General features: G+C 33.9%; 1 protein-coding gene across 1 annotated transcript; it reads right to left on the bottom strand.

The window, feature by feature from the left end:
* Positions 1-2594: 2594 nt before the first annotated feature.
* On the bottom strand, positions 2595-9934 carry LOC110735152 (uridine kinase-like protein 1, chloroplastic). Its single transcript, XM_021915310.1, has 14 exons — positions 9605-9934; positions 9368-9459; positions 9166-9235; positions 8867-8985; positions 7854-7950; positions 7587-7666; positions 7083-7277; positions 5206-5289; positions 5045-5105; positions 4458-4518; positions 3896-3989; positions 3729-3801; positions 3039-3121; positions 2595-2956 (listed from the first exon to the last, which is right to left on the bottom strand). The coding sequence occupies exons 1-14, from the start codon at positions 9792-9794 to the stop codon at positions 2810-2812; spliced, it is 1446 nt and encodes a 481-aa protein (XP_021771002.1). The 5' UTR covers positions 9795-9934; the 3' UTR covers positions 2595-2809.
* Positions 9935-12340: the final 2406 nt, after the last annotated feature.

The raw sequence follows: 12340 nt of genomic DNA, 5'->3' as shown, positions 1-12340 counted from the left end.
CTCTTACAATCAAGTTGTTCACCATTAACAAGATTAGAGAATTACATAAGACAGGAATAAAGCGACCAAGAGATATAACCTCTTCAATATGCATAGCCAATCACTTGTCACTTAAATATGGCGAGAATGCACAGACATACTAAAAACAATTTTTAGTAAAGGATAAGGATTAGCGTGGGACATGAAATTAATCCAATACTCACATACAAAGTCATGGAACATGGAATCATTTGCTAAAAAGCAAAACAAAAGAGAGTACATAAGCCAAAAGACTTTAAGTTAAACAGTGATTAATTTTACACTTTCCCCCACATTAGGCGACAGAGTTCTCAAAGTTAGTATTGAAATTAGGCATGGATAACTCTCCAATGTTCACATGGGGCATATAACAACAAAAATCCTACAAATTTTTTTTATACATTCATAGAATCATAACCCCCACATAAACCCACACATGGCAACGTTAAGTCCAAATTCAAAACATAGTCAAGGTTGGAGAAAATAAATATGCAAACATACCTCCATGGTGTCTCTAAGAGGTTACCTTAGTTATTGACGAAGAGCAAATCGATGATCACCACTTGAATTGTATGTGCATCCACTAAGTACTTTGAGCTCTTGGGACACACGTGTACCCTTGTTCTTCATAAGATTCATGTTGGCATCATCAGGGCCGTCTTAAACCTTTTGGGGCCCTGTGCCATTACAAAATATATTTATATGAAGTCATGCCCAATATGTTTGTATTTTTTGGTCATAAAGAAATAATATTGTAGGTACCAGTATTTTAAATCCACATAAAATTACAAACAAAGGGATACATAAAAAAAATAATAAGAAAGAACATTAGGCAATAACATATACTAATAATACTTATAAAATGTGAAAATTGTATATAAAAGAAAATTTAAAATGGGGGGAGGGGATGACATGGATTGAACAGACAACCTATGACATTTAGAGGCTTCATTAAAATATAAGAGGAACAAACTCTGCCAACTTATTCTTATGCGGTATAAGCTCATACAGTAAATTATATAGTTAACTAAATTTCAGATTATGGGGCCCCAACAAACGTGAGGCCCTGTGCTGTTGGGCTATTTGCACAGCCCAATAGCCGCCCCTGGGCATTATGTAGAAATTTACTAGGCACAACATCAAAAGAGTTAAGTTTCTTAAGAATTATTGCTTTGCATATAAAGTAAATGATATTGGTTTCTTCAAACAAATGCTGAGAATTAGTCAAAACAGGAGTCAGGAGGCTGTCTGGTAGGTGGAACTCTTCCACAGCTGAGGCTGCTGCTTGTTGCTTCGGGCGGAATTAGCAAAACGATACAATTATGATCGTGTATGGTTGGAAGGGGACTCTTTGGGTGTAATCCAAAAAGTGAGAAAGAAGACAGAGGGCTTCAACTACTTGCACATGTTCATATCTCGCATTATTAGTCTTAGTTCCTCCTTTACTTTTTTCTTCTGTAGTCATGTTAAAAGAGGTGGTGACACTGTTGCCCACCTTGTTGCACGTTCTCAGGTGGATATTAACTCTGCTTGTATTTGCTTTGATTCATTTCCGGATAGCATTCTTCAGCTAGCGGAAATGGACTTAAATTAATGACATGACTGCTTTCCCTCAAAAAAAAAAAAAAAAAAAAAAAAAAAACAAATGTTGAGAATAAATCAAATTGAACCAAGTAAGAATATTTAGGTGCAAAAATATGAAATAATTTACTTATATATTGGCTATTCAACTTAGATTTATCTCTTTTTTAATAAAAATGGTAAGAAAAAGGCCCATATTAGGAGGGGGGAATTTAGGAAAATCCCTCCTTAAATGAGGTTGTTGAGTTTCAACCCTTGGCCTTAGGCATAAAAGTCGAAAAACTAGTCAATTGCTCTAGCCTCCTATCTCAACTCAGCTTAGATATTGTAAAGGCAATAGACTTCCATTTTTTTTTTTGGTTCCCTATGGATTCTTGGATTGCAAGGACTAACAATGTTATTAGAGGACAACACTGGAATTTTGCAGGAACTATATTTAGTCTTCTTTCCCCGACCCAAATGGAACTACTGCACAACATCCCCCTCTAATATTTTACGTGTTAGTATTGGTAGAATACATGGTGGATATGCTAATTTAAGGCGACAAGTGGATGGGGTCTTAAAAAGGAAAACGGGTTCTAAAAGAGGCGGAACAATAATAAACAAACAGTTAGGGGTTGAACCGTTGGTCTAGCTCAATTAGCCTCAGCTTGTTAACAAGGTCAATTTCATACACAATTAGTCAATTATACATCTACATTGGTTTTATCGAGATAGTAACCAAACAGTAAACTCATCATGGTTAGACGCAAAGTTGAGGTCCGCAATACATAACGTGCATATTATACAAAGTAGAGCAGGATCAAGTCCAGCAAATCCACAACCTAGCTCAACCGGGGATCAGTATTCAGTGATGGGGTCTTAGTCGTTCCTTAAGATTTTTCTTTTTCCGTTTTGCAGTATAATTCATGTATACTGCATCTACCACTCATTAAGTTGGTTGATCTTCTTCATTCTAATAACAAGCAGAAATTTGATTAGACTGCTACCTCATATCAACGAGAAACCCCAGCACTTCAATAAGAAAGCAGCATCAACCATTTGGCAGCATCAACCATTTGGTTACATGGTAAGAGTTACGTTCGGAATGCCATTTAAGTATTTACTAGCATATCCAAACACATTTGTACATCAAAATATATCCTAAAATCTCAATAGAGTTCAATCAGCAATTGTGTATCAGCTAATAAACTTCCGTAGACCTGCATCTTTAATCATCAGTACCAAAATAACGATCCCCAAATTCTCCCAAGCCAGGTATGACACGATATTCTTCATTCAATGCAACATCAATCTCTGAAGTGACAATCTTCAAGGATGGGTACCGCTTGCAAACACAATGGACACCTTCAGGTGCCTGCAGTTTACCAATTCAAATGTAAAGTATTAGTGCATAATTCCAGAGCCAAAGGTTATAGTCGCTGTTATAGTAAACTTACTGAAATGAGGTTCAGGAAAATAATATGGGCTTCAGGAACTCCCTTCTGTATAAGCAACTCAATTGCTTGGCAAGCAGAATTACCTTCAAAAATTCAATTGATCAGTGAGTTCTAATGTTAGAACAACAAACCAAAGCCATGATCGACAAGAGCTTACAGGTAACAATAAACATTTTGACTCAGCGAAAACACAATAGTATTCACTGACATGTCAATATAACTACTCATCCTGTGAAATTTGAGCCAGGGAAAAGGTCCTTAGAACACAGATTAGCAAAGTAATCTATAGCGTAAAACATATAGACTTGATCAAGGCATTATCACAAATAACAATGAATACAGCAAAAGGTAATAGCATCTTCACACAATTTATGAACTGCGTAAATGAAGCATTTTCTGCATGCAAAATATAGTCACAACGAGAGAAATTGCATTTAGTATAATTTTCTATTCTTTCAAAAAAGGATTCAATTAAGCTAATTATAAACACTTTAATTCTACTTGGAAAGTGGTCCAAACCACAGCAGGAATAGTTGATATCACCAAATGCAGTGTCTGGCAACATAATTTTCTCACATGAAAATGCAAATTCTAGGATGACATCCTAGGTTGCACCGGCTAAAGATGCACAGCTAATTGACATCAATAGAGTTTTGGCAACATAGCAGCATATACAATATATAATAATACCTGTAGCAAGGACAGGATCTAAAAGCAAAACATGCCGTTCTGATATATCCTTTGGGAGTTTCTCATATATAAGCTGTGCAATCAAAATATAGCTGATGTTAGAGTTATAACTCGAAGAAAGAGATATACAAATTCTAGATCATTAAACAGCAAATAAGTATGAAAACCTGCTGCCCATCGTCTCCATCTCGATGTATAAGTATCTTCCCAATCTTTATTCCCTTGCAACATGCACGTAATGCATTTTCCATGCTTTCACCACTACAGTACTTAAATAGTCAATATGAGAAAGAGGAAATAAATTTAGAAAAAAATAATTGAAAAAAAAAATAGAAATGCAAGCAATGACATACATTGCACTAAAGAAAGACCAGACATTGCACTAAAGAAAGACTAGACATTGACAACAATAAAATTGCTTCAAATCAGCAAGAAAAATGAGATAAACGTTAAGATATTACAACAGGCAGAGTTTTAGTGAGCTAACTACCATATAAGGCATAAAAACGTATAATACATTGTTATGATAATGCCAGGAAACTATTAACTAATACTACTTTGGCACTATATTCAGCTATATTTATATCACACTTCATTCAAAACATAAAGAAGGATAAGGCAGGCAAAACTATAAAATTATAAAACAAGAATGCCTCATAAACACAATTATGAGATCATTGGTTATGTATCCACAGATGTCCATTTATCAAATTCCTGCAGCACGCTCACCTTCTAACAATAGATACCCCACACAATTTTTTGCAAAAATCCACTCCAGTATACACTGACCCTGGAAAAAAAAAAGGCAAAATAAGCTAACTGGTATAATAAATTAGAGTGCAATTTAGTTCAACCTTCGCAGCACCAAACAGAATTTTGACCAACAATCAAATATACATAGTAATTGTCTTGAAAGCCTTTGTAGGTGACTTGGTTTTCGTTGTCTTCCACCAAATAACACTTAACAACAAGCACCCCATTTTAGATTTTTAGAGTTCTTACTCCATAACTATACCATCAGTTTTCATGTAATAATATAAAAATTTGAGAAAATTGTTCATCATGAGCTGCTCCTCACTAGTAACTAACTCAAACCACCACCAGATTTGCAATGGAATGGTTGTTTTGCCAGCAAGTGATTTAGATAACATTCAATTAAAAACTCTTTTATACCAAAAAGTCCTGATTGTCTGAAAGCAAAAATAAGCAGGGGGTGGGGCGAAATCTTGAAAACTACAAAAATATTTGTTACACACCTTCAAGCTATGACTAATTTTAAAACGAATTTATACTTATGTTGGTACTAAGCAACACACCTGTAGGAGTCATTACTTGCTTCTCAGTGAATGGCAAGTGGCCAAGACCATGCTCCACTACCTGATATTTAAATGAATTTATACTTATGTTGGTAAAAGACTCGATAGGAGTATTTGGAATACAGTTAATCTATATTACAGACAGCCACAGAGCAGGTTACCAGACGAATTAGCCGATCTGAATAGAAAACAAAATCATGCTTTGATATTTCTTGGTCTCGAATGAGCGTATGCATGCCCCGAATCTGAAACATTTTTCAGCATAATCAGTATACAAAAAATTTGCATTGAATCCAATACAAGAAAATCTCTATGTAACTTTTACAATACACAGTTTGATGTAAAGTGCACTCGGGTATATTTTGTTGCAGACTACACATCACAAAGACTGAAAGGAAAAAAATGAAGAAAAACATTCTTACTAAAAAAAATGTTAATTATAAACATTTAAAAAAAAAAAAAAAAAAAAAAAAAAAAAAAAAAAAAACTAAGAATTCAGGATTTAGGAATCATGAGTGTTATAACTAGAAAAATATTTTAAAATTTTGTAAAAATTGAAAAAATAAATGAAACCCTTAATTTTGAAAATAAACAAGCAAAAGTTTTCCATTTCACATATAGGTTTTATTTTGCAAAGCAAGCTTAAAGTTTAATATAATTTAGAAATAAACCTTAAAAGCAAAAATGCTATGAGTCAATAGTTGATTAGTTATGTGCTTCTACAAAAGATATTTTTTACGAGATACTTCCTCCGTTTTATTTTTTTATTTTTTTTATTTTTAAATTCCATTTTCCTTTTTGGGAAGTTGCATATTAATTGCACCATTTCCCTATATGGTATGCTTTTTTCACTTTTTGGTTATGTTCACACACATAATTCCCTACCTATCCTTGTTCACATACGATAGAAACCATTATTACCCCACCTTTTTATCTCTCATTCGTTTATTTCACATGGGCGCTTTTGACATAATCCATCTTTTACACTTTTTCTTACATCTCGTGCCCAACCCACCCAAATGGTGCAATTGAAAAACAAGCCGAGGAAGTAATTAATATTTAATGTCCTATGTACGAAGAGTAGCTACTAATTTGGGATGTACGCAAATAGAAATGTAGCTAATAGTGTGGGATGGTGGGAGTATTATATACTTTCTAAGAATTTAAACTATTCACATACTACACATTGAATAATTTTTATGATTTATTCCTAAGAAAAAACAGTCTTGTAGTGTCTTGTTTTCAAATTTTAAGTTTGTTTTTTATAATTTTTATATATTGATAGTTGAAGATATTAATGTTCAAAGATATCCATTGGTAAGCATGAAAATGAAATGTTTCATTTCCAAAAAACAAAGAACAGTTAATACTCCCTCTTTATGTTCTCAATTTGACTTAAACCATTAATATCTCTAATTACATATTAGTAGAAATTATAAAAATTTGATATTCTTAAAGCACTCATTGATACAATCAAACAACACCCCGACACGTATGATTTTTCTTATATATTGGACAGATTTTATAAGAAAGTTTCTTTAACTTGTGGTTGCAAGATTCCAAACAAGAACATAAAAAAGAAACAAAGGGAGTAGCAGACACTTGACAAGGGAAAAATTAGAAATAAAACACAATACAGCCAGCCGAAACTTATACACACTAGTTATACCATCACTAACTCATCATACAGATACAAAATGCATTAGTCACAAGCTTTGAGATTTCAAATTATGATTAGCTATCATGGAATTCCACAAACTAGACATTAGGACTTCAAATTTAATTAAGGTTATTACTTGTAATGTGTGTGTGCATATATATATATATATATATATATATATATATATATATATATATATATATATATATATATATATATTTTTAATTTGACAAATGTCAAAGCTGTGGATAAGTTTCCCTTGCATATACTTTGAGATAATTTGATTCAAAGAGCCATTTTTGATTTGTGAATAAAGCACACTTGACACTTGATCTAAATGATTCAAAGACATGAAATAAGGAATAAAGTAAGGTCTACCTGGAAAGTTGATTGAATGACATAGACATTGGGATATATTTTGCACAGATCATGCTGACCAAGCTTTGTGCTAATGTGCTGCACAATTAAATCAATTGCAACATGATTATCACCTCCTCTTGGAATGATAACATCGGCATATTTCTTTGATGGCAGAACGAAATCATCAAAAGCAGGCTTGACAAACTTTGCATACTGCAAGCAAAGGGCATCTATTAGCATGATAAAAGCAAACGAAATGTTACAACATAACAAGAAAACGAAAATAAAAAATGAATAGAATAAGCCAAACAAAAATTTTATGCATCATTTACATGATGATATATTAATATGTCCAATAAATTTCCTGTAGCTTGGATGCATTCGCAGCACCAGTATTGTAACATTACCACCCACAGGATTCACAGGGGCAGTCCTACCAGAGGATTCACCAGAAGGGAACTCTATTGTCCAAAAATGTACCACCAATACTGAGAAATGATAAGATCAAAGTAAACATCTTGCCTGCTCAAGAACAGAATTTATGTCCCTACCCCTCTCAACTGTGTCACGCCTGATTCTACGTGCAAGCCTCACATCAGCATCTACACGAAAAACACATGGTTCACACAAAGGAACCAATAAAAGACATCATCAAAAAAGCAATTTACCTGAAAAAATTACAGCTTAAGGGAATGGTATAACTATTTCAGGATCAAAGAGTAAATAAGTTTCAACTATAAAGAATCCAATATTGGAAAAATAAATAAATATATAAATAAAAAAAAACACCTGTATCCACGAATATCTTCATGTTCATTAAGTTCCTGACACGTGAATCATGAAATACCAAAATACCTTCCAAGATGATAACATCAGATGCATTCACCTGTCAGATTGTTAACATGACGTTCATCAAGGGGCAAAATCAGGGAAATGTCGGGACATTATTGTTTAAGAGTTGTACCCCTGACTAAATAATACTTACTACCCAAAAAAAAAACTCCTCTGTTATTTTCTATTTGTCTATTTTGCTTTTTGCAAGTTTCCCATGCACAATATATTAATTAAACTATCACAAGCTACGTATTACAAAAAAATGATCAAAAATACATATATGGAAATTAAAATTAGAGATGAATTTAAACAGATTCTACATAACTATGGTTTGAAGTATAGAAAAATGATTCCATTTGCATTGGAATAGGAGAAATTGTTACTTATTTTTACCCAAATAAATTAAGAGACTTATTTGATAAAATTTGGAGAGTTTAACACAAATAAACCCATTAATTTGTATCCTAAATAAACTAACAATAGGAAATACACTAAATAGTGTCAACTACCAATGTTATTAGCTCAAATGCAAATTAAAAATTCACAAATTCATCAAATGATCATGACTGTTAAATGAACTCAAAATCATGACCTTGCAATAGTCAATCACTAAAAGTACTCAGAAATTAAGAAATTGACCCGTTTTTCCTTCCTTCAAATAACATTAGACCTGACTTAGCCCAAAACATTACTTAATAATAAATCTTAATGCTGCTGCTCCAGTTATCATGACATTTTTCAAAAAAATTATATGGGTCATTTATGAAACATGCAGAGCAAACACTGATCATAAATTATGAAACATCTTTGGAAATCCTATTATGGGTCAGTTAGCATCTCCACCATACATACATAAAATGGCGACCAAACAAGATTGATAATTATATGACTAAAAATTAAATCCCTTCATTAACTTCTTCCAAAATCTTAGCATATTATTAAAACCGAAATTACAAACATCCATGTACCTGCCTAAAAGTATCTGTGCGTCTCTGATGTGTCTTGAAATCGTAAATCGGAACTTGCACAGGTTTTCCTGATTGAAGCTTCTCAACACAATCAAGAAGCTGCTCGGTGTCAAAAGCATCTACAAAACAACCACCATGACTTCAATAAACTTTTGATAAAAAAAAAATATAAATAAATAAATAAAATAAAAAAATGTACTGCCTTATAAGATAGCCAAACAACAAATTATTTCCAAAACTCGTCCTACCCATGAGTTACGACACAATGAGCACAAAACGAGTTATAAGGAGGTCATTACCAGGATGATCAAAGTTATACTCATGAACACATTGCAATTCCTCAGCATTCAATCCCCGATAAAATGAATCCTACCAACATAATTGATCACCGACAAGTATCAAAACTAATCATCAAGAAAATTAAGCAATACAAAAACTACACAAAACCCTACTCACAATTAATTTTCAAGAATCAAATTAACTCCTAAATTAATTAATTACCTGATTAACAAGCACAACACGATGATCATGAAGTTGTTGAATTATCATATCACATACCGTCGTCTTCCCCGAAGCCGTACCTCCAGAAACTCCTACACAATCATAATCAACATTCAACAACAAAAACAATCACAACAATTTCTCAAAATAACCAAATTCTATACACAATTAGAGCAAGAAACAAGGAAATCAAGCAGAAATTGAGCAGGAAAAGTAGGGTATGAAATTCAAAATTACCGATAACAAAGGGTTGATTAGAAAGATCGGAATCGGCGAACAAGGAAGCAGAAGGAGAAGAAGCAGAAGCAGAAGCAGAAGCAGAAGCGCGAGGTGAAGAAGTAGAAGAAGGAGAGAGACGAAGGCCAGAGAAGTGAGGACCTGAAGCTTTCTCCATTACATAATCAATGGCGGTCGTTGATTCCGGCATTGTAATGTCAACTTTTCTCTCTCCTCTGAAAATGCGTCGTACCAAAAGAATTGGATTGGTGGAATATGCGAAGGCTTACACCGGGGAAAAAATATAAGGCAAATGGATTTTTAAAAATGTTGTGATTAGGATGGTGTTTGTTTTCTTCGAGTAGAGTATTTAAAGTAGCAATGTGGCATATTCTATATATCTATTCCACTTGGGGTCGTTTTAAAATAGTTAGTAATTGCGCACATAAATTACTTCGGATATTAGGGCGTTTGGTACATGGGAATAGCTAGGGATAAAATACTACGGAGTATTTAGTATTGGATGGTTGGCATTTCGAGTATCTAAAATCTTGGGCGTCTGTTTAGGCGGATCGTGGAAATAACAACCCATAACCCAATTCAATTACACCTGGTAATCCGTAAATTAGGTACATCGAGTTGAGTCACAAGGGTTATGATAGCATCATTGTCTATGATGTCCTCATTTTGTATATATGTTTTCCTTATATTTTATGTACTTTTTTCAGTACCTTTACAAAGAATTCGGGCGCACCTTGACTATTCTCGGTGATTAATTCATATGTTTGTCTCATTGCCTTTTATATGCCATGTAAGGAAAGTTTATATTTAGTCGTTAGCTCACTTCGTTAGTTTTACTTTAGACTAGGTGAAGACGATGACAGTTAAATCCCCCTAGAGCTTGGCATTCATCTTCCCTCTTCATTATCGCGTTTGAACCCAAATTTCTTCAAAGGGAAATTTGTTGAAGTTGTTGTCATTATTTGTTAGATCTGCGTTTTATGATTTAAACGATCCCTGGGTGGGGTTATTAGAAGCACTTGTTCTTCCGTTAAATTAAACGTCGGTGGTGTTTATGGAGAGAGAGCATCGTTGTGTTGGTAATGGTGGCCTCCTTTCATCGAGGTTAGCTCAAATTATATCCTATTTGAGGATGTTATTGTTGTATTCCCAAAATTGATGAATTTTTTATTTGCAAATTGCAATAGTCTTTAATTTTGTTGGGATGTGTCAATTTTTGTTTGGGGGGTAATTGTCACTAAATTGTGCATTTTGAGTGGCACCATTTTTACGATTCAGTGTTGTATCTGTTGTTGCTGAACTATGAGTTACCTGCAATTTTTTTATTTAATTTGTAGTTAGTTAGTGATTGAAGTTTGATGTCGGTGTTATTTGATAGTTATGGTAAATGGCTGAGAATTTGGGAAAGGATGCAGAGGGAATCTGATGCGGGAGCGTACTTGAAACATATGGGTTATATAGCTATATGATCCGTTTAGTGGCATTATAGCTCAATCAACATGAATTCTCTATGTTATGATGTGGTTTACGTTAATAAGAGAAATCCTTGTGTTGATTTTACAAGTGATGGGGTTGAAGGTGAAGCATGGAAACAAGGATGAAAAAAGAAAGACTTGTACTTGATAAAAAAAATGCAATACTCAAATTCAATCAACTATATATTTTTAGTTACAAGGAATTTTTAGGTGATTCAAATTGGAGATGAAAGTAGAGTTTGAGGTCTTTCCAACGATAGCTCATATGCTAAATTTGAGCAAGAAACGAAGAATTTATGAACGTTTGAAGTTGAGTTGTCCAGGTAGTAGTGAGGAGCGTCCGCTCCCCCCAAGTGGAGCGCCCGCTCCTAATGCCATCAGTTGAAGTTTACAGCATCGCGGAGCGCTCGCTTCTACCCTTAAGAGCAGCCGCTTCAAAGGTCTAGTTTTCGAGCGGACATCCTTATTTCTTGTATGCTTTTTTTCCTATCTTTTAATCCTGGCCTTTCATTTGTAATCCAAAGGTTGCAATTTAAGAACTTTAGGTTTTGTTTGTAAAGTCTTTAAATAGGTCTAAGCTTACTTTTGGGATGAATCTTTGCTTAATTTTGAATCTAATGAGATTTTCTCTTTCTATCCATAATTTTGGTGATTATTTGCTTTCTTTGTGATTGCTACCTTGTAATCTTTATGGTTACATCTTACTCCTAGCTTTACTTGGTTATTCCTAGCTTTATTGTTGTGCGGTTATTCTTCTTGGCGTTAACTCTCCTTTTCAAATCAAAATACCTTGTTTGTCTCCGAACCGATTTGCTCCTTTCCTTGGGCCCTCTGACTAAGTCCATCCCATTTCTATTCCCATCGTTTGACCAAGGCCCTCAGTATAATTCTGAAGTCCATTTCCCTTGGTCAACAGGTCAAGGTCAAGAAAAGTCAATTATTTAAATTTTGGGTGTAACAAATGCCTCCCTAATTGTAGACACCTGATTGTGTATCCCCAAAAACCAAACCCAGTGATGAGTACCTTTCACGTCTTTGATTATCGAGTTAGGTGAAGAGTTGAAGAGTCTCGTGAATTTCCCTTTAGCCTTAACCCTTTCTAACCTTTCCTAAAGAGTTTTAAGCCAAAATCATTTATTTCGTGACTTTAAACCCAAAATCATTCATTACGTGTCTTTGAAAATCATTCATTTCGTGTCCACTTTATAAAAACGTCCAAACCTGATTAATTTGGTCCACAATTTTGGTCCAATTATTATTT

The sequence above is a fragment of the Chenopodium quinoa genome, unplaced genomic scaffold, assembly GCF_001683475.1.
Source record: "Chenopodium quinoa cultivar QQ74 unplaced genomic scaffold, ASM168347v1, whole genome shotgun sequence".
NCBI classification, from domain to species: Eukaryota; Viridiplantae; Streptophyta; class Magnoliopsida; order Caryophyllales; family Amaranthaceae; genus Chenopodium; species Chenopodium quinoa.
This window is presented reverse-complemented; position numbering and strand designations above follow the sequence as displayed.

Excerpts from the sequence above, each read along its gene's own strand:
- LOC110735152 (XM_021915310.1), bottom strand. The coding sequence starts at position 9,794 with ATGCCGGAATCAACGACCGCCATTGATTATGTAATGGAGAAAGCTTCA. Across the intron at positions 9,236-9,367 it reads GTGTTGTGCTTGTTAATCAG|GATTCATTTTATCGGGGATT; the intron begins GTAATTAATTAA and ends TTATGTTGGTAG. Across the intron at positions 7,667-7,853 it reads GAAGATATTCGTGGATACAG|ATGCTGATGTGAGGCTTGCA; the intron begins GTGTTTTTTTTT and ends TTTTTCGTGTAG.